The following is a 23,438-nucleotide window of genomic DNA, read 5'->3' as shown; positions in this document are numbered from 1 at the left end:
CGCTGATATCATCGAGACTGGGATCTCAACGTATTGTGCGGTGCCTGCGGTGTTTTGATCAATCTTCGCAGTATAGATTAAGCGTCGAGACAGACGCAAACACAAGGATTCAAACACTGATTTACATTATTCTACTTTTTTAGATTGTTTCGATGCCATGCCGCAAGGACAGTATCGAAACGCTGCTTAGCGAGTGGTATTAGATAGTACAAGGTCATGTCGCCATCTTGTAGTGCCGGTGCTAAAGCATGATGGTAGCTGACTAGCCAAGGCCGCGGTTATGGCACTTGAAAAAATAGCAGCTCGGTCGCTTCGCGAAAGTAGCGGTAATTTGCAAGTTTATATCGAGGTCGCTGTGTTCCCCTCGGACACTATCCGTGGTGATCGTGATGGGGGCTATGACATTCCAGATACTTGCCGCCATCTTCAAGAGCTGCAGCTTCGGAGCTTCGGAGTAGAGGAAAGATGGAGCTCTTAAATGTCAACACCGAAGTTCAACCCTAATACGATGTTCGACATCTTTACGTTCTCCAGTCAGGTTAATTAGAGCACGAATAAATATTGAGCTCGTATATACAATTAGTTTACAGGTTCCCCTACTGTGGTTATCTGTGGCCTTTCTTAAAGACACTACTGCCGTTCCGGTTTGTGAGCTCGACGATAAATGATGCCCATCGCCACAGGCCCCTTCGAGTGACAGAGTCACGCCTTGTTAGAAGGCAACAAATTGAATTATAGGCAATTTTATTGTCACCTCTGAAGTCTAAAAACAATGCGTTTCAATTGGCGATGGTATCGCTTCTTTATTATCGTGCGTTTACAGCAACTCTCATAAAAATAACGTGTAGTACTGTAATGCAACTCATTACACGGAGGTGTACACCTTCTTTTTTTTTTTTTTGAAAAGCCTTTTAGACTGCCTGTACACTTCCTTGATTGAAGCCTAAATTATACCTGCATCAAAAAAGCTTTGATATAATTTCTATTTCAGTACATTTAACACAAAACCTATACATTCTAATACAGTGGCCGACCTGCGAAAGAAGCATATGCAGGTAAGTTAGAGCTATATACATATTTCTAAGGGCGCTGCAATCTTGAGAATTGCGCAGAGCCGTTTATACTGAGAGTTTGGCCTTCACAAGGAGATATTGACAGTCTGGCAACCACAGCAGCGTAGTCTTGGCAACACAAAGAAGTAACGCCATTTTGTGTTATTGCGAAATCTGCTGGTTCTAGTGGGCAGCAAGCCAAGCACACTCAGTATATAAACCATGTTCTTCGTACCGCATTACCGGAAACTTTGAAGCATGCTTTTAAGCGCGCGCCCGGGTGATCGATCGGGTGCATCAAATAGCGGCCAGACACTCAAATCGACCGATAAATTCGGTTTCTTAACCTATCGCGCTACGATTTTGAGCAGGTTACCCACAGGTGGTGCATTTTTTCTATAAAATTTGCAAAAAGCGAACTTACTTGAGGAAAAAGTAAAAGGATAAAAAGGCTTAACTCAATGGAAATGCAGCGGAGACACCGCTCTTCAACCAATAGGGCACCGTGTGGTTTGAAGAACGGGGGCTTTGTTCGACTGCGATTCGGGTGCCTCTTTGCTTGGCTAAAATATCGCGTACAATATGCGCCCTTAAAATACATTTAAAATAAATAAATTATGCGTCATACGCTGAATACTGAAAATTGAACCGGCAAGGAGAACTTTTTTTGAAAGGTCTATTGGGCAGGAGATCGAACTTTTCACCGATGTTTGTTCGTAAACGAGCTCGTTGCCGCCCGCTGTCCGCGAACCTCTGCGCGCTTCCGGTTTTCCTTTTTTTTTTTTTCTCTCTCTTTTTGTCTCATATTTTTTTGTTATGTGTACAACGTTCTACAAATTGCGCAGGTTCTTACAAATGTACTACAGGTACTCCTCCGACGGACTTTTCAAACCCACTCGCTGTGTGTTGCTGAAGAACAAATAAATACACTACCGGAGGTCTACTGGGGCACCAAATACTGTGGCGCCCTCGTGGTACCAACTCCTACCGAATGCGGTGGGCGCTTTATCGAGCTTGTTGTCACCACAGCCCGGTGTTTACTAACACAGCATAACAAAGAAATTGAACCTTGCCTAGCACGGTCTCGGCACGAGCGCTACCCTCTGACCAGTGCTTTGGTCGCACGGGGAGCGGCCTTCGAATCGTCATCTTCAATTTTTTTTATCAAAACAACCAAGGAAATTCGGTTTGTTGTCCCCACAGCTGAGGCACACCGCCAGAGGCGTGACTGTTCGATCTCCTCCTCATCAGCCACCGTAAAGGCTGGTTCACACTGCCTGATTTTCTTACGTTACGTTACGCTACGAAATATTGCGTTGAAGTCACTGGGAGAAAACATGATAAGCCACATTCGAGAAACAAATGTTTCGGTAACTTATACGTAACGTAACTTAACCTAAGAAAATGGGGCTATGTTAATGAGCCTTTACAGTGAACTAGAGGAGTTCACGTTACCACTGTACAGTGGGTATGGGGGCACTTGTCTAGAATTGGCTACAGTTGGCTGCACTGCAGCCACAATTGCCCTGCAGCTTCTTGTGATCATCGACCAGATTCTGCAGTTTTGCTTATGTTGATTAAAATTATTTGTGCACCCGACGACGACGAAGTGATAGCCAGACAACCGTAGAGTTTCCGAAAATGTAACACGACAGGTAAAAAGAAGTACTCTGTTCTAATTCACGCACGACGTCCGTTTCTCATGCCCTAGTTACACTAGCGCTCTTAACTGCTAACGATCGTTGACATCTCCGAACTTTCATTGAGCTCAACTCAGTTGTCCAGGGTTACACGGTACATAGGTCTTACAACACGAGTTGAGATGCGCGTCAAGGGACACAGTTTGAAATTGAAACAAAACCAAATCTAAAGTCATCTTAATTTTTTTTTTTTTTTTTTTTTTTACAGCGGAGCTGTTAAGGTTTTTTGACACGCCAAAAAAAAAATATTGTTTTTGCATGCTTTTCGTTGAAAGGGCATATCGGGACATCGCAAAAAAATTGTTTCACTATAGAGTTGCGTAGTTCTTTTGTTTTTTTTAATGAAAAATAGAAATACGAGGCTTAATTCAAACTTCCCGCTAGTGCTCTGTGACGTAACAGTGTACCGAAAGGTGTCGGAGCGGTCAGAAGGGGGCATCACCGGAAGTCATTTGAGTTGTATTCTTCCTCGTGCTTACCACGAGCGCGTGTAATATTCTTTTTATTTTTTTTTTTTATTCTCCGCACCTCCACGAGCGATCCCACCAGACAAGGTTTCTTTTATTTGCTTTTCATCGCTTAGTGTTGCTGTAAAGGCAGAAAAAGAGGAGTCAGTGAATTGACAAGACCTTTTCCTTAACGGCGCCGCCATCTTGAGAATTGCGGCGCCGACGACGCCGTCTAGCGGCTTAGAAAAAGAAATACCGGCTAGTTCTGTCAGCACAGCTATCTGGGTATACAACGGTGTGGGTATGGGGGGAACTTGGCTAGACTTGGCTATGGTGGGCTGCATTAACCTGGTTGGAGCTAGGGCACATTGATACGTTAGATCCATGTTGTTGCAAAAAAAAACTATCTCCAAACTCCGGTCTAAAAACATGCTTTTCGTGCAAGGCTCGTCAAATTATGAGGCGCTGGAGAAATGCAGCATTCTGCGTTATGTCCTTATTTCGAACTCTTTTTGTTCGCCTTCCGCCCATTGAAAAGCATGCGGGAAGGGCCTTAGAACGCAACTGGTATCGCTGCGCCGCAGCGTTCTTCCGCATCAAAAAGTTCGCCTGCTTTTCTCGTCGTCACCATGGCAGCGAACACCGAATGAATAGAAGCACGCACGGTACCGCCGCGTGAAGCTAGCAACAGCTGACGCCATTTTACGAACGCCGTCTGCTAGCCAAAGCCGAACGCGGTGTGTCAGATCAACCGCCTCCGCCGGTGCGCCGCTAGCAAAGACGACGAAGCTGTGACACGCCGACGGCGATCGAGCAAGCAACAACACCGCGGGACGACTGCAACGGCGGCATTTATTCGGATCAAAGGCCGGCTTCGCCGGTGCGCCGCTAGCAAAGACGACGAAGCTGAGGCACGCCGACGGCGAATGGGCGAGCAACAGCACCGCGGGACGACTGCAACGGCGGCATTTATTTTGATCACAGGCGCGAAATAAGCAAGAACAATTTTTATTTGAATCATAACACCCGATATCCAAGTTGGGGACCACATACCTTTGCTGGGTCTTTCCTGTGAACGTTTTACAGAGACACGGGGTGCCGCATTAAAAACACAGCCCCGTTTGCAAAATATGGGGGCCCTGAAAAGGACCGTTTAGACCGCTACCAGAACCTATAACTGACGTAACGAGCACTTGACGAGCGGTTGGCGCATAAGTCGTCTTTATGCATGCAGGCGGGTGACGGGCTCAGCGCAGCGGATCCCTCGAAGTCACCGGGGCCGTCAGAATCCTCGCCCTGTCTGCGTCGGGGCTCTAGATTTTGGCGGCCGCGGCGACGAACGACTGGAATCTATCAGTGTTTCCGCGCGCCTTGTCTCTCCTCCAAAACATGAACTTTGCAAGGTGACCAGTGAAATGGTGGCTCTCGCGCCGTCCAGATGGAAGAGAGTTTTTGACGTGGGCCCAGGTGCAATCCACCGTATCGGTGTGCGCACCAGTGTTCGCGTCGACAAAGTTAAGCTTATGGTTGACGGTGAGGTGCGTGAAGCGAGCGTCATCTGCAAGCTTGCGATAGCCAGCCCAACAATCAGTGATTATTCTTGTTTCAGGGCGGACCCACTCGGCTATTAGCCCTTGCAGGGTTTTAGCGTCACGGGTCTCCACGGGAACAAGAAAGCAGCACCCGCTGCAACACGCCTCACCGCCGAAAACCCACCTGGCCAGGCCTTAAATACCCGCGAGGGTATTTAAGCGAAGCGAAGGCTGCAAGCGCGAGCTCATAGCATTTGCAGCTGCCCTTAATGCGCGAGAGCATGCGCCGACGAGATGTGCCCTGAGCAAGGAGCTCGCGCTTGTAGCCTTTCCTGCGGTACATCATAAGGTGAAGCAGAGTATAGAAGGTGCTGTGTGAGGGACTCCCGGTATTTCAGCAACTGAAGGAGAGATCACACTGCATGCATTTCCGAGAGACAAACATGAGATGGACCAGTGGCTGACTGCGGTTCCCGCAGGACAGCTATTAGAATCAGTGGGTAGGCGATGGATATGATCTATGCACTTTAGTGATGAAGATTACAACCCTAGGTGAAGTTTACTAAAACTCACAGGTCTCGATGTGAGACTTCAACTGCAGGTCTGTAAGTTTCCTGCTCATCTCCCTGCAGCAGCGGCACTCAAGAGGCTTGAATTCAGGCATCACGACGCATCGGCTGCATGTTCACCTAGTAAACAAGTTCTGCTCATTTTCTAGACAAAACACGTACTTTATGCGTGACGTTTACTTTTACTTGGTACACTCACCAGTTCGCATTCTTTAGACGGCAGGCATCTTCAGCCTGGAGAGTGTCCGATGATTCAACGACCTTGGTGTCTGAACCTTCAGCAATGCGATCGGGCGTGTCGTATGCTAGCAATCCTGATTTCTGCGAGCATTCTAATTTTTTTTTTCAAAACTTGATGGCTTGCTTTGTGCCCAGTATAGCTCTGTATCATCGAACTGACGGCATGCACTCGTACACTTTCTTGTACTCGCAACGCTCTCATCATTGACCTCCATCACGTCGATCCACTGACTCTTCGTCCTCAACGTTTACAGCACGCAAACTAGCCAGCGGTGACCTCTGAAGTAAATGTAAATCCTCGTTCATCCAGTTATCTGGTGTCAAAGTGTGAAAGATATCCAACATGTACTGAGAGCGGGAACTACGAGCATCTTGTCTTGCTTTTATAACCGAAACCAGAGCAGCGAGATAACTAACTGCCTTGCGTACTCCAAAATGATGGAAGCAATAAGTTTTAACAGGTCGAGTACGTCACCGCGGATGTAGGCGAGAGGGTGCACACTGTTTAAACGCTTGCAGTATCCATGAGTGCTACCAGAAAAACGACGTCAAAAGAGAAGGAGCTAGCTATTCAGCATAATGCAGTGTCACGGGCCTGTGAATTTTCAATGTCCGGGGTAATGGCGGTATAAAAAAAGAATATAAAAAAAACGCATCAGCGTAGATTAGTGGTTACGAGTAACACCGATCATAAACTCCCAAGCCCCACCGCTCCACTCGGCACCGACACGACATACGACAACAAATTGCATCAAAAAGCCCCAAAGTAAAGGCGTCTGCTCCCGTACACGCACTGCAACTACCGGAAGTGAAGTGTTGGGCGGATGTCCTTCACAAGAATATATAAAAAAATGCTTTGCGCAAGAATAATTTCCATTGATTATTAAATACATAATGATAAAATCGCAATAATTTGTTTTTCTATCTGATTCAAGCTAGTCGGACTGCTCAGAACATTGGTAGGGCATGAAAATAACAAAAATGTTACCTCTTTCCTGGCCGGTTTAAGATTTATTGTTAATACATCTTGTTTTTCGCAACGGACTAATTTGACAGATTTTGCCTCCATACTTTTTAAATGCAAACAGTTCTTAGATACGGCTGTCCATTATTCCATGTTTTGTGTCTTCTTCCATAAATCTGTAAGGGTCAGCGATCAAAGAGCTCACCCGCACATGTCATATAGACGCTTTACACACGCGCCAAATTACAGCCGCCATTGATGACCTTCAGTTGTCTTTCCCAGATGCCAAGCAACCAAAGCGGGTGTTGACGAGCCTCCACAAAGGTCAGTGCTGTGGAGGAGGACACATCAGAACCTAAAAGGGCAATAACCTGCCCTGCTGTAGTAACAATCAAGTGAAGTAATTGTAATAAAAGGTAACAAAAACTGAAGGTCACTTATGGCGGCACCCATGCACAGCTGCTGCAAAGCGTCTATAAGAGCGAAGGATGTTAGTAGAAGAGTCCGGTGCAGTGTCGCTTTGTTTGTGCATGTGTCGGTGCTGTGGAATACATAGTACTCGTGTTGTCTGCGATGTATGTAGGGTTGCTGTCTACTCGTGATCGTTCACAGCGTATAAACAGACTCCTGCTTTTTTTTTTCACTGGCTGCTAGAAACCTCACTAGGTGGCGTAAGTTACCGCCCGATTCCAAATAGTTTGCTCGAGTTATTTATTCATGTAAGTTCGGTATTCGTTTTTCTATCTAGCGGTTCCGTCGTAGCTACCGACGCCACCGACCGCCGCCGTCGCACGTACGTACCTTTTTACACGAGCTACGCCCGCCGTTTGGAGACTGTTTACTTTGTATAAAAGACATCGAACGAGAGCAAACGCGTCCTGTATGCTTTAAATCCGGCTGAAAGGCGCGCTGCTCGCTGGGCTCGTCTCTCGCCTGTTCTCGGCTGCTGGCCGCCATGTTTTATAAGCACGCTCAGCCAACACGCTCAGCCAACACCCTCAGCCAACACGCTCAATCGTGTTTCGCGGAAGGCAGAAACGGTGTAGCGTGTTAAGTTTACACAACACCTCGTGGGTCCATATCACATGAGCGAATTATGTTTTAGCGAACAGCGACATTTGAGCGAATCGACGTTTTAGCGAATAACGGGGGCGCGCGTTAACCCATCCGCCGCGCTGCGCTTTCGCCGCTTCGCGGCGACAGTCTGCGGCGGCTCATTACAAAAATGTGAACTCATTTGGCCCACCCGAAAACGACGCTTCGCGGCGTCCAACTATTCGCTAAAGTGTCATTCGGTGAAACGTGGACGTTCGCTAAAACGTCATTCGATCAAGTGAGTGCCTCCCGCACCTCGTGTGTAGACGAATAGCACATATGGCTGCATGTAAAACGAACACGTTTTGACGTGTCCGCAATGGGACAGCGGTTTACACGTCTGTGCGTGTTTTTTTTTTTTTTTTTTTTTTTTTTGCTAACAGTGCAGTTGCACTTTTGAAACCCGAGGGTCTGGTAGCACAGACCATTTCTCGAAGCACCTGGACATCAGCGCAGAGCTTTTGCAGCGGCGAGGACTCAAAACATGGTTTTCAAACCCGACGAGAAAAGAAGCGGTAGCGCGAAGAACGCGAGGAGCGCGAGCGGACATTCCATCGGCTCGGGAAAAGTGTGTTTCGGCGTTTCGCCGCAGCGGGGTGCCCGTCACGCGGATCTCCTTTCATCCGTTGTCTGCCACTCTACCTTTTCAATTTCGGCGGCCGCTTCTCGTGGTGATCTGCCAGGCTTTGTGAGTATGCAGGAGGTTATGTCCCTATGGATCCCAGAGGAAAGCTCACCGGAGAAAAGTTACCGACGGCGCACTGTCAACTGTCAATAAATGGCCTTCATTTTACCGGTGTCCGATGTTCTGATTTTATACTTGCGCCTTCAATAATATACTGAATGGGCGATTACTAATTTTTGAGGAATTAGTAAATTTGCCCAATGAACTTCAAGAATATTACAAAAAGAGGACATTTTTAATGAAGTGACGATTTCCAAGTGTGTTAAATTGCCTCGTGTGACGCAGAATCCACTAAAATAAGGAATTTTTTTTTTTTTTAATTGGTGAGGTTTTTTTTTTTGCATCCGTTCAAAGGCCGGTGCGCTTTCCTCCGCACCCGCTCAAAGGACGGTGAGCTTTTCTCCACATCTGCCGGTTTTGCGGTAAGTTTTTCTCCGGTGAGCTTTTCTCCTCCGCCCGTCCCTATAAGGAGTAATCACTGGGCGCCATATTTGTGGGTGCTGTTTAGAGCGCATGCTCGAAACGAGCCCACATTAATAGCCTGCTAAGACCGGCAATCTTGAGGGTGCGGAATGCACGTTACAAAAGAACTGTGGAAGCTCGCCATCAGCACGCGCTCAGCAGTCGCGCACACAGCTATAGCCGCCAGTGAATACTTCCTATACACCATTCCAATATTTACGAGTCCCCAGCCTAGCGTGCGATCTCCTCTGCCCAGCACGTGCACGGTCGTCTCTTGGGAAAGCGAGCAAATCACGCGCCATAGACCCGTTGCTCTCGGGCAGGGGGCGCGAGCTCGTCCTCAAGACGCGACCGTGTTATGCTGGCTGCGCCATCCAGACGGCGCTGTAACGTTGGATTTGGCAAAGCGATTTTGACGATTTTTGTTCGTGCCACGTTCGAATGCAAGAATCTGTCAGCATCTGTAGACGCGCGATAACAAAACGTCTATAAAATAAAACTTAAAATAAAGAAATAATTATGCAGTTCGCGGCCTCAGCGTCCCATTAAACATTAATTTCGGCAATATTATTTGTATTCCTTTATTTCGTATCCTCCGTGAGTACGTATGTTCCACTTTATGTGATAATGAAGCCGAATTGTTACTTGCAAAAGCATGGTCCCCTGAACGATGCTCGCACTGCACTAGCGCGCGTGCTTGGCAGGGACACTGGAAGCTCGGAGCTCGCTCTTGAAGCCTCTGCTACGCTGACACTTATAATGCAATAGAGTATAAAACAAACTGTAGTAGGGAAGCGTAATGCCGCATACTCGAAAAGCGAGCCACAAATCTTCTATTTTGCTCGCCTTGAGTGCTGCTCAGAGAGTTACGGGCCTATTATCGGCGAGATGTTTTGGTGGCGCCCTCCTATGGTTCCCCCTTGTGACGTCATTACCTTGCAAACAACAAGTTCGATGGTGTTTGTAAATAGCATGGTGGAAGATTGAAATCATTGCGCTCTCAAAGGAACACTGCCAACACCGTCAAAATTAAAGTTCTTTCATTCCTCTTATTTCCGTCGATGATAAATCCTTTTCTGACGTCATAGTCAGCGTTCGGCCAATCGTGGAAGGCCGACCACAGCGACGCTTTCGGTCGCGCACGTCGCCAATACACTAAAACTGAACACAAAAAAGGGGACCGGCCAGTAGCTCTTTTTTAGGAAAGGTCTGTAGTTGGTAACAAGATTCAGTGCGCGCTCCACCTGCATCTCTAATGGCGAATTCCACTGGGCGTTTTGGAGCGCGCCGGGATCAGTTGACCAGATCCGGAATGGAGCACACGATCCGAACGGGGTCGCGGCGCCTACGGATCCCCAATTGATCATGACTACTGCTCCGGGATCGGCAGATGCCTTCCCGTCATTCGACTGCCCGGGAATCCCCTTTCCGCGGCCGCCGCAGTCGTTTCGAAGACGTTTTCGCAATCGCGGCGCTAACACGTGTTCGACGCACGAGCAGCAGGAATGGCTCAGGCGCTTCTAGCAAAGATTGCTAGAATGGCCGTAGCGCGGCAAATACCTTCTCTTCTCCTTCCTGGAAAACGAACCGGCTGTCGAGCCAAGGGGTAAGCAAGCGGCCATTACGAATTCTTCTGATGTAGAGATAATCTAGGAGCCCAGCCCGCGACGTGCTTCTTCTGAGGCGAGATGGGCAAGATCAGGCGAGATGCCTCACGAGAAAGGAAGCCACGTGTGTGCGCCGAGGGCTGGCCCGGGTGGCTTCCGGTTGAATCCGCCGAAATCGTGGAGCGACTTTTCTCGGATCCAGATCGAGATCTGGAGCGAGAGCTAATCCAAAACTACTAGTGAAACACGTCGGTCTCGATCCCGATCGCCCAGTGAAATAGGCTCGCTCCAGAAAAGTCGATCCCGGCGCGCTCCAAAACGATCAGTGGAATTCGCCATAACTTTGTGCCTTTGGCGCCTTTGGTGATACATCGTCGCACGCGCAGCCTAAGCCCGGTGAAAGGCAGCAAGCGCGTGCTCGAGTCGGAGTTTCCAATCAATTCTCAACGTGACAGTAGCAAGCATTAGTGAGAGTCGCTGATGACGAATTTTCTCAGAAGAAACATCCAATCTGCGTTTTTTTACGTTGTTTACGTCACTTCCTTCTCCCTTGTCGCCGTGGGAGCCCAAAAAGCGCAACATTGGTCTTCAGGTGGCGAGGAGCCCAAGTATGTGCACCGTGCGTGCAAACGTAGCTTCTTCAAGCTTGTAATCGCACTAACTTGCCCGCACGAGCAGAGACATGGCGGCGGATAGGTGCCCTGCTTGCAATTGTCTATTCGCAGCGAGAAATTTGGGTATTGCCGCTTGGTGGAATTTTTTTCACAACCCAGACTCGAGGATACTTCAACCTCTCTGCTGGTGCAAGCACGTGCAATACCATGCTTCTGTGCACAATTAAAATTAAAACATAACCGCCTGGGTTACACGTACACTACACATAGTGAAGAAAACAAAAGTGCCCCCCAGTGAGCTCCTTGAATCCCGGAAAAAAGCTCATTGGAGAATAGCTCACCGGAGAAAAGCTGACAGCAAAACCGGCGGATACGAAGAAAAGTTCGCCGGACATCGAGCGGATGCGGAGAGAAGCTCACCGGGCATTGAGCGGATGCGGAGAAAAGCTCACCAATTTTTTTTTCCTCTTTTTATATCGAGGTTGCCGGATAGTGAGTAACATACATCAATTTATTATCATTAAAATTCGTCAGTTTTCTAAAAAATAAAATGTCCTTTTTTTGTAATATCGGCCCCTAAATCAACAATAGCGGGAGAGTGTTTTCTGTGGTTTACTCTCTAGGCGACGGAAGCCTAACTGAAGATTTTATGAACTTAAGAAACAGGAAAAAGTTCGAAAACGTAATAATGCCTGCTTAAAAGCTGCTAAGAAAAACTGCAAATGCCGAAAATCCGAAATAACATGCGGAACAACGTGGTGCCTGAAATTAGCTTTAAAGCATTTCTTAACCTTGGAAAACAGGATAGAACGGTCAGTAGGATATCGAGGTTTCTTTCTTGCGCGGACATGCGCGTTTACTAGCCGTTCATGCTGGTTTCTCCACACAAACCTCTTGATCCGGCACAGCCACCGACGGCGCACTGTAAAACTGTTAATAAGTGAACCAAAGGTTAGGGCATTAACGAACTGGTGGAGGTTAAACATTTGACTAAAAACCCCGAGAATGGGACGAGAAGGAACGGACAAATACAAAGTGTCAAACACACCTGAAATTTATTCGACAACGAAAGGGGTTTTATGGGCATCAAATCCTACACAAAACACTAGAGACGAAAAAAAGTGAGAGACAGAGAGAGGGAAAGGGGGGATTCCATGCCACAAGCAGTACAACAAAGCAACCTTTACAATAGAACTGAGATGCAGTGACCTCCTTTATACAATAAAAACAGTTTTTTTTTCAAACTTGTCTACACCGGCAGTGCCCCCAAGAACCCAAAAAGAAAAAAGTTTCAAGGATCACTCGAAATGTACACTTTTCTGGCGAAAGCCGACACACTATAACAGGAAGAACGCAACGAACCAAACAATCAGGAATCCAACAAAAAGCAAACTGATCTTAATAAAATTAAAAAAAAAAACTTTGGTTTTTGTTGTACAAACGAGGTGACTGCATCTCAGTCCTAGTGCAAGGTTGCTTTGCTTTTGTTTCTTGTATAAAGGAGGTCACTGCTTCTCAGTTCTATTGTAAAGGTTGCTTTGTTGTACTCCTTGCGGACGAGAATTCCCCATTTCTCGCAACAAAATGGTGAGTTGGGCCAGTTGGTTCATAATGGAAAAAGACAAGCGCCGAAAGACCAGGACAAGGTAAGAAGACGACAACACAAGGCGCACTCGCAACTGAAAATTTATTTATGGAAAAACATAGTATTATATACACTTTTAAAAACACCACGTCACTTTCCACGTGCCCACTCTTTATCCAAGAATAGACACTCTTTTTCTGACAGAGTCACTGAAGGCTCGCTTATGCACTTATATGCACCCTTCCTTATTGCATACGCCTCATGAATTTCCCTTGTAATCTTTTTGCTGTATCGCCCCAGGATTGCCACGTCATTGAAAACTGGTGTGCACTCACATCGGTTGCAATGCACAGCCAGGTGCCCCGAAGGTGACTGTTTTAAGGAAGCAGCATGCTCTCTTGCGCGATCATTCACACAACGCCCAGTTTGGCCTACGTAAGACCTACCGCAAGAAAGCGGAATGTCATACACAACACCAGTGTGACATTCTACAAACTTATTCTGGTGTTTTTTCTTACACTCGTCACTCTTCCCTTCGGGATCATTGATTTTCCTGCATAACGCAGAAAGCTTTTTAGGGGCTGAAAAAACGACAGGAACGTCGTAACGTTCCGTCACCTTTTTTAAGTTATGAGACACTGCGTGAATGTAAGGCATTACAGCGGTTCTTACTTTTTGGCGTTCAAGAACGTTTCTTTCCGCACCCCTAAATTTCTTTTTGAGGCCCTCTGCAGCTTCAACAATGGACCTCAGCGGAAACCCCGCACTTGCGAGCCGATCTACTTGTAGAAGGAAACTCTTTCCCATTTCCTCAGGACAGGATTTGTTCAGAGCGGCTCCGAGGCACGAAGAAGCAATACCTCTTTTCACTAACATGGAGTGGGAAGAATTAAAAGGGAGTACAGCTTTCTTGGAGCGAGGTTCGTAAGCCCAGCACACATGGTCATCTAAGAATTTTAGTTTTAAATCCAAAAATTGTAACGAGCCCTCCGTGGTACTCTCATGAGTGAATTTTAACCCATGAGAGCAGGACGTGAACGTGCCGATTACGTCAGCCACCTTGTTATCAGTGAGTTTGTTCCCTGGGAGGGCGATGACCAGATAATCATCAACATACCTGTATATTTTAAAAAGGCTATCACCTCCGAGCTTCTCAAGAATAGCGCGGTCGCAGTGTGCCAAAAAAATGTCGCACAGAATAGGCGCAACCCGCGAACCGATGCAGATACCCCGTTTTTGCAAAAACACCTCTCCACCAAAGGAGACATAGGTGTGGTCAAGGTAAAAAGATAAGAGTTCAACGAAACCTTCTACACTTACCCCGCAAGTGCTACGAAAGGCTGTTTCACCGCTGCTCTCGATGCAACTTCTAACAGTGTTAAAGAGGACGGCATGCGGAATTGAATAAAAGAGATCCTCAACATCAACTGAAAAAGCGTCGCACTTCCCTCTGCACCCTTCTTTCAAAAATTCAATCACTTCTTCTGAATTCCGGACCAAAAATTCATCCTGCAGTTTTAGGCTTGATAGGTGGGTGCGGAGAAACGAAGATACCTGGATCTGCCACGTATCTCTTTCAGTAACGATTGCTCTAAAAGGTACATCTGCCTTGTGGGTTTTTGCCGTAAAAAACAGGTCCAAGTCAAGTTTCTTGCTGGAATTCACCTTCCTCTCCAAGGCGGAGAGGGACAGTTCGCTGCACAGTACTTTCGCCCTCACCTTCACCTTGTTCAGGGATCCTGGCTGTGCGTGCTTGAAGTTCTTAAGGCTACGGTTGACAAAGGGCCCAAGTTCGCCGTGGAGCCTAGACTGCCACCACCGGATAAGCTTTCCCTGGTCCGAAGTTTGGCTGACAAGGTGCTGCCCCAAGACAGGGAGCGGTGCATCGCTGACGGAGTGGATGTGCTTTGCCAAACGGCTGGTCTACGCGCAAGAATCCCGAAGCTGACATCGATCGTTGACCACTTCAGAATTAACAATCTGAAGCTGCTCACGTCTGACAAGGAGGGCGGCTTTGTTGTCCTTCCGCAGGAGCTATACTGGGAAAAGGCCGAGCAAGCTGTCCTTAAGAACTTCAAGCACGCACAGCCAGGATCCCTGAACAAGGTGAAGGTGAGGGCGAAAGAACTGTGCAGCGAACTGTCCCTCTCCGCCTTGGAGAGGAAGGTGAATTCCAGCAAGAAACTTGCCTTGGACCTGTTTTTTACGGCAAAAACCCACAAGGCAGATGTACCTTTTAGAGCAATCGTTACTGAAAGAGATACGTGGCAGATCCAGGTATCTTCGTTTCTCCGCACCCACCTATCAAGCCTAAAACTGCAGGATGAATTTTTGGTCCGGAATTCAGAAGAAGTGATTGAATTTTTGAAAGAAGGGTGCAGAGGGAAGTGCGACGCTTTTTCAGTTGATGTTGAGGATCTCTCTTATTCAATTCCGCATGCCGTCCTCTTTAACACTGTTAGAAGTTGCATCGAGAGCAGCGGTGAAACAGCCTTTCGTAGCACTTGCGGGGTAAGTGTAGAAGGTTTCGTTGAACTCTTATCTTTTTACCTTGACCACACCTATGTCTCCTTTGGTGGAGAGGTGTTTTTGCAAAAACGGGGTATCTGCATCGGTTCGCGGGTTGCGCCTATTCTGTGCGACATTTTTTTGGCACACTGCGACCGCGCTATTCTTGAGAAGCTCGGAGGTGATAGCCTTTTTAAAATATACAGGTATGTTGATGATTATCTGGTCATCGCCCTCCCAGGGAACAAACTCACTGATAACAAGGTGGCTGACGTAATCGGCACGTTCACGTCCTGCTCTCATGGGTTAAAATTCACTCATGAGAGTACCACGGAGGGCTCGTTACAATTTTTGGATTTAAAACTAAAATTCTTAGATGACCATGTGTGCTGGGCTTACGAACCTCGCTCCAAGAAAGCTGTACTCCCTTTTAATTCTTCCCACTCCATGTTAGTGAAAAGAGGTATTGCTTCTTCGTGCCTCGGAGCCGCTCTGAACAAATCCTGTCCTGAGGAAATGGGAAAGAGTTTCCTTCTACAAGTAGATCGGCTCGCAAGTGCGGGGTTTCCGCTGAGGTCCATTGTTGAAGCTGCAGAGGGCCTCAAAAAGAAATTTAGGGGTGCGGAAAGAAACGTTCTTGAACGCCAAAAAGTAAGAACCGCTGTAATGCCTTACATTCACGCAGTGTCTCATAACTTAAAAAAGGTGACGGAACGTTACGACGTTCCTGTCGTTTTTTCAGCCCCTAAAAAGCTTTCTGCGTTATGCAGGAAAATCAATGATCCCGAAGGGAAGAGTGACGAGTGTAAGAAAAAACACCAGAATAAGTTTGTAGAATGTCACACTGGTGTTGTGTATGACATTCCGCTTTCTTGCGGTAGGTCTTACGTAGGCCAAACTGGGCGTTGTGTGAATGATCGCGCAAGAGAGCATGCTGCTTCCTTAAAACAGTCACCTTCGGGGCACCTGGCTGTGCATTGCAACCGATGTGAGTGCACACCAGTTTTCAATGACGTGGCAATCCTGGGGCGATACAGCAAAAACATTACAAGGGAAATTCATGAGGCGTATGCAATAAGGAAGGGTGCAGATACGTGCATAAGCGAGCCTTCATTGACTCTGTCAGAAAAAGAGTGTCTATTCTTGGATAAAGAGTGGGCACGTGGAAAGTGACGTGGAGTTTTTTAAAAGTGTATATAATACTATGTTTTTCCATAAATAAATCTTCAGTTGCGAGTGCGCCTTGTGTTGTCTTCTTCTTACCTTGTCCTGGTCTTTCGGCGCTTGTCTTTTTCCCCATTTCTCTCTCTCTCTCTCTCTTTCTCTCGTCTCTAGTGTTTTGTGTAGGATTTGATGCCTATATAAACCCCTTTCGTTGTCGAAAGGGGTTTATATAACCAGAGGAGTTGGTTATATGCGGCGACTTCAACGCACATAATGTGGCTTGGGGAACTGCTCGAACAGACAAGAGGGGGGACGCACTTATGACAGTAATAGAGCAGACGGGACTTCCGGTAGCGAATGATGGACGGCCGACAGTGTTGCAAGATTGGGCTATATATAGCCAAATTGGGCTACATTTTTTTCTACATTTCGACAAAAACCCCGAGACTGGGACAAAAAGGGACGGACAAACACAAAGTCTTGAGACTTTGTGTTTGTCCGTCCCTTTTTGTCCCAGTCACGGGGTTTTGTCGAAATGTTTAACCACCACCAGGGCCCGTTTGCTCGAAGCTGGTTAACTTTAACCGCGGTTAAAAGTTAACCGCCCTTCCCTACTAGGTACCTACAAGTACCTAGCCAAGTTTAACGAGGGCTGGATGAGCGATAGCTCCGTGTTTTATTATGGGGTCGTAGCTGGTGTCACCTACTGGCTGTAGCGAATATACGTGGCTTCCGTGTAAAGGTTCCCGAAATGGGGGGACTCAAAAAATGCGCGCTGCCGGGTTTTCGCGACGCAGCGCGGCATACATTTGAGCTTTTTTTTATTTATTTAGGTATACTGTTAACCCGTTAGGGTTGTTACAGGGGTGCACAAGGCACGAGAATACATATGACCAGATACAAAAAGAAACAAGGACACTGTATCAACAACAATTCAAACATACAAAAATAGCGCTTGACATTGAATTTATAAATCGTCAAACAGCGACGAAGCAAAGACATCACACAATAACATCACAATTTTCTCATGATTATACGTGAATAGGAAATACTAAGGATTCGATAGATATCATTGAAAAAGGTTCAGAATGCTTTTTTCAAACAAGGTTAGTGTATTTGCTGTTGTTAATTCTTGTGGTAGGCTGTTCCAATCAGTTATCGTTCTTGGAAAAAAGGAGTATTTATATGCATCAATATTTGCCGTATCTATTTGGTAGTGATTTAAGTGGTTGCCTCTGAGAGGCCTGATCTGCCGAGCAACTATGTAAGGGTCCGTATTAAAATTAAATTGGCCATTTTGTTGCATATAAAAGAATTTAAGGCGTGCTATTTTTCTACGGTCACAGAGCGTTGAAAGGTTGAGATAGTTAAGCATTTCCTGTACTGATTCTGTTCTCTGATATCTCGACAATATAAATCTGGCTGCCATCCTTTGTATTTTTTCTAGTTTATTTATCTGATAGGCTCTAAAAGGATCCCAAATTATAGAAGCGTACTCTAGAGTAGGCCGTATTAGTGCTTTATATGCAGTTAGTCTTGTCTCAGGGGGAGCGAGCTTGAGATTGCGCTTGAGATACCAGAGTTTTTTTCTAGCAGCTGAGCACACATTGTCAACGTGAGTCTTCCAGCTTAAGTTTGATGATATGGTAAGGCCAAGATATTTAAACTCGTTCACCTGTACTAAAGGTTCGTTTCCAAGCTTGTATACGAATGGTAGAATATTTTGTTTTTTGTTAGTTATAGTACAATGTATAGTTTTAGTTAAGTTAATTTTCATTTTTGACTCCTTACACCATTTTTCTACTGTCTGCAGTGCCGAATTAAGCCGGACCTGATCATCGTGGCAAGAGATAACTGAATACAACAAGCAGTCATCTGCAAACAGGCGCACCGCAATAGAGGGTCCTATATTTTCCACTATATCGTTTATATAGCACAAGAATAAAACAGGTCCCAAAACGGATCCCTGCGGAACGCCCGAGGGAACGCGGACATAACAAGAGTTTGTTTTACTTATTTCTACAAATTGTTTTCTATTTGTAAGGTAGGCCTTGATCCACAGGATAACTTTATGGTTTATACCCAGTTTCAGTAATTTATTTTATAAGTTCAGGATGGGGTACTCGGTCGAAAGCTTTCGATAGGTCTAGGCATAAGGCATCGATCTGCCCTCTGTTGTTCATAGACGTGGCGAAGTCGTGCAATATTTCTGTAAGCTGGGTCACAGTGGAGAGGGATTTTAGAAATCCATGCTGGTTCGAAAGAAAGATATTCGAATGTTCTAAAAACTTAAACAACTCCTTTGAAACAATGTGCTCTAGTAGTTTGCAACATGCACACGTGAGGGAAATGGGACGATAATTTTCAACTGAATGTTTATCTCCAGATTTATAAACTGGAACGACCCTCGCTGATAACCAATCTAATGGTACTTCGCAATTTACTAGACTAGCACTAAAAATAACAAAAAGATATTTTGAGACCCACTCGGCGTAGCGCCTTAGGAAGGTATTGGGTATTTCATCTGGACCGACTGCTTTCTTTGTGTCCATATCTAATAGTAGCGCAAAGATACCCTCTTCTGTAACTTGCAATTCTGGCATATTCGAGTGTGACTCATGACTAAATTCACCAGCATTTTCGGCGAGGTCACAATTGTCTAAGAAAACTGACTGAAAGAAATCATTAAACGAATTCGCCATTTCACCTGGATCAGTGATGACATGATTGTCATGGGCCACGTACTGCACACTATCTCTCGACGGCGCGAGGTGACGCCAAAACCTACGAGGTGATGTTCTTATAAATTCTGGCATGACCTCAGTAAAGTATCGTTCCTTTGCAGATTTTAGTTTATCTTTAAGAATACGAGATATCTCTTGGATTGTAGTTTTATTACGCGGCTTTTTCTTTCGTTGACGTGCTATTCTACGCTTGAGATGAATTATCTCTCTCGTCACCCAGGGGTTTTGCTTTGCAACACGTTTCACTTTTTTTGGAACGAACTTACCAAGACAGTAACGTATTATCTTTTTGAATTGATTCCACAACTGGTTCACGTCTTGTATATCTACGAAAGAAGAAAGGCTTATTTCTAAATGATCCAGAATACTGACGTCATCAGCTCTACTGTAATCATACACTTCAGTTGTCGGGCAGTTTGCATTTAGTGATTGAGCGGTCAATTTGATGGACAGCAACACCAATTTATGATCCGACAATCCATCTTCAACAACCACCTCATAATTTTTCAAAGATTCTGACACAAAAATTAAATCTAGTATAGAACGGGAAGAATCAGTAATTCTAGTAAACTCTTGAACCACCTGTGATAGATTGTTAGAAAAAGCAATGTCAAGCAATAATTCACCGCTTTTAACATCTGTCACACCAGGATCTAGTTGGTCCCATTTAACGCTAGGAAGATTAAAATCACCAGCAATTATTATTTTAGATCTACAGGTGACATTTTCTTGTAAATAATCATAGATATTCTCTAAAAACTGCGGCGATGAATCAGGTGATCTATAAACCCCGCCAATTACAATGGAATGCCCGCCGAACTTTACTCGGCACCACAAACTCTCAGTAAATGAACACTCAGGTATCAAAATACACGAAAGGTAGTTCTTGTAAATTAAAGCGACTCCCCCACCACGGGAGCCTCTGTCTTTTCTGAGTATTTTGTATGATGGTGGCACAATCTCGCAATCATTTATGTGGTCATGTAACCAGGTTTCGGTAACTACAGCAATATGCGGGTTGTACAGCAGTAACAAGTGCTCCAGACTTTCCACTTTGTTAAGAAGGCTTCTTGCATTCACGTTAATCAGACGTAGGCATTTTTCTTTGTTATCAGGGAGTTATCTAGCTTGCTTTTGCGAACCTCGATGGCTGCCAACTTTTTCACGACAATCATCGGCATCGTTCCAGACGAACATTTGGTCATTTATCTGAATCTTATCATGAATAAGTCGTACGTGAGTTCCACTGGCCCTCTCCGATCTTGCGCTATCCCAAAGGTGTTTACGCCTGTCTAGGGTGACTTGGGAATAATCATTCGATACCGATATCTTTGATCCCTTTAGCTTTTTGCAATTCCTAAACACAAGCACTTTTTCATTGTAATCATACAGTTTTAGGATGACCGGTCGAATTTTTCCATCTGTCCTTTTTCCAAGCCTGTGTATTCGTTCCACTGTCTTCACAGTTACGCCTAGTTGTTGTTGGAAGACGGTATTTATCACACTTTGTTTCAGGTTCTCAACCGTTTCATTTGGCGTTTCAGGAATGCCAAATACTATTAGGTTATTTCTCCTACCTCTATCCTCAAGATCTGCTATCTTTTCGCGTTGTAAGTAGACCAATTCTTCTAGACCCTGAAGCGTTCCTTGTAGCTGCAATATCTGCTGATTACTCTTCTGGAGGACGTCAAGGGCTGTCTCAAGGTGGGTGATTTTATCGGCCATTGCGCTTTGTCTTTGCTGGGACGCTATCTGGTTTTCCTTTACTTCCTTAAGTTCACTTTTCAGCTGTTTTTGGTTTTCGAGCACTTGGGAAATCATCGTTTCTAGTCTCGTCTCTGGGCCCGGGTTTCGTTCGACGTCACCAGAAAGAAGTAACAGCAGATTATCCCGACAATTCATGGCACAATCAAAGAACACTTGTGGGCACGGCAGAACAATAATAAATCGGTTGTCACTTCTAAAGTTAACGCAATTTCCATCACTAACCTGTTGGATTACAAACAGGAGCGGCATGTTAGATGACTTGTCGGTTCCGAAGTTGCCGTGCCCAGTGACGATTGCCGCCGCGGGATCCGCTCTTGTACTGCTCCGGCACTGTTCCATGGTTGCTGCGCGATGATTGTGCAGCAGGCCTGCGATGCTGTGGTTGACGGGCGGGACGAAGGTTTCTTGCTGGACGAATCCGGATCCCAAGGCGAGAGTAGCCGACGACGGGCCGTGAGGCGGACACGCGGTGCATATTAGCAGCATCTGTTGGATTACAAACAGGAGCGGCATGTTAGATGACTTGTCGGTTCCGAAGTTGCCGTGCCCAGTGGAAAGCTTAAGAAACAATTTTTATTGCTCGTGGTACAAATAATCGGCAAGGTAAAACTAAATTAACTCTTGTTTGGAAATTTTCTAAATATTTGGCTGTATGAAGTGAAGAAAAGCCTCGTTGAAATTTCCTTCCGAGTTCGAAAGAGGACGACGAAGTTGAGTCCTAGAAACGATCAGAAAGAAGTGAACAGTGAAAGGGTGCGCGGTACACCGGCAGCATGTTGGCCAGCATGTAAGAACTGTATATAACACCGTCATAAATTGAAAAACCTGTAATTCGGCTCCACTGAAAATTGACCTATTAGTAAATTACCCGAACATCGAGAAGAACGCTGGAAGTGTAATTCTCGATCCGCGCGCGCTGGCCTTGCACTTATAAAAGATTTGAAGTAAATAATCATAATAAATCTTTGACGAACGCGCGTGCACGGCAAAATTTGTTTTAGGCTTTTTGCTTCAGAACAGTTATTACTGCAGACGCCAGCACGTGCAGCGCGTGTAACTACCCTCGTAGGGAACGCTCTCGTCTTTTGTGTGCTATCAATACCCGGCCGATTGAGTCAAGGCAATCCACTTTCCAAAGACGTTGCCATGCCGACAACTATCGCGTTCATTTAGGCTTAGGAATGGCCAGAGTCGAAAGTCTATCTAAAAAAATACGGCGAGGTCATTGCTCGTTTTGCGTTTTAAGTGAGGTAAGGCGACGCGAAAACCTCCTGCACCATTCATTGCTGACTAACGCGCCCGCTACTGCAGCTACTACGGCGTATTAGTTCCAAAGCGAGCGGCGCCCACTTACCGGGCACCGCCATGTTTCCCCGCTGTCCTTACTCTGCCGGTCACGTGACCCAAAATTCCCCCTCGTAGGGAAATCCGGTTAACCGCGGTTAGTTAACCAGCTTCGAGCAAACGGGCCCAGCTCGTTTGCGCCCTTACCTTTTGTTCATTTTTTTCTAGTTGGCGTCAAATTTTTGTGGTTGGCTATGTGGCTATTTTGGGCTATTTCTAAGAATGCGGCGAACTTTTGTCGACCTCAAGTTCGACGCCGAACATTAAGGTTCGGCTAGTTAATTTTCGAACTTTTAATCAGTTTCGGAGAAAAAATTGTTTCTTTTGGTTAGCCGAGAGGAGGAAGAGGAAGGAGAAAGACTTCAAACTTCTACAAACTTCGGGGTTTTCACAAGGCGCAGTGAACCAATGCTTGCAGAGTTCATGCGGCCTCCCTACAGTGCAGTGGAGCAAACCAAACAGATTGGCTATTACCACAGACCCACAGGTAGCGTGCCTTCAACCCGGACGCATATGGCACCCAAGTTTGTAACAATGAGAAGTCCGCAGTTTTACTGCGGAACAATATACTACCTTCCAGTCGTTGTCCAACCCAAGAAAGGACAACACAATCCAATATAGCGTGAACATGAATGAGTGACACTAATATTCTTCACAAAGAAAAAGAGACGGGTGGGATATTTGTAAGGACCCGAGATATTGGGGTTCTGGTTTGAAATACCCAGCGTTCTGACTGTTCAGCTTCTGTATTTTGTTCTTTCACTGTATGATCATATCTCCCGGACTTCACAATAAAGGTGTCTGTGTTTTGTATTTCTGAAAACCTACGAAGAAAGATCCAGTTTTGTACGGATTTTCATTCTTTCGAAGCTTTTCTTGAAAAATTCACAAGTAACATAATGTACACAAAAGACGGTGCATCTGAGGGTTGAAACAGAGATTGTAACGTGTACGGTATGAGTGTGAGATATTGTTAACATAAAGCTTAAAAATTGTTTTTAGTCTTGGCTATTTTGGGCTATATTTTTTTCACGGCTTTGGCTACATTTGGGCTATACCTCCCAGTCGTTTGGCGGTTTTTGGTGGGACCATCTGGCAACACTGACGGCCGACGTTCTTCAGGCCTCCGAACTCGTACAGTGTTCTTGACGTGACAGCGCACTCGCCATCCCTGGAGATGAAGCGGGAGATAGCCCCAGACACACGGGGAAGTGATCACTTCCCCATCCACATCACCATCAAGGGGTGTCAGGGGGCAAGGAAAGTCTTGCGTACGTGCACAAACTGGGACGTTTTTTGAGCAGCGCTGGATTTGAGCTAAGAAGAAATTCCAGCAGCTATAATTCAAGCGTTACAG

The 23,438-nt window shown here is 45.9% G+C and overlaps 1 protein-coding gene across 1 annotated transcript; it reads right to left on the bottom strand.

Moving 5' to 3' along the window:
• Positions 1–262: 262 nt before the first annotated feature.
• LOC115332882 lies at positions 263–21,273 on the bottom strand. Its single transcript, XM_040221954.2, has 2 exons — positions 20,548–21,273; positions 263–447 (listed from the first exon to the last, which is right to left on the bottom strand). Exons 1-2 carry the CDS (start codon positions 21,248–21,250, stop codon positions 263–265), a joined length of 888 nt encoding a protein of 295 aa, XP_040077888.1. The 5' UTR covers positions 21,251–21,273.
• Between the last annotated feature and the right edge of the window lie 2,165 nt (positions 21,274–23,438).

This window comes from Ixodes scapularis, unplaced genomic scaffold (assembly GCF_016920785.2).
Source record: "Ixodes scapularis isolate PalLabHiFi unplaced genomic scaffold, ASM1692078v2 PGA_scaffold3__209_contigs__length_174095766, whole genome shotgun sequence".
Classification (NCBI taxonomy): Eukaryota; Metazoa; Arthropoda; class Arachnida; order Ixodida; family Ixodidae; genus Ixodes; species Ixodes scapularis.
The sequence above is the reverse complement of the archived record's forward strand: the minus strand, read 5'-3'. Positions and strand labels throughout refer to the sequence as shown.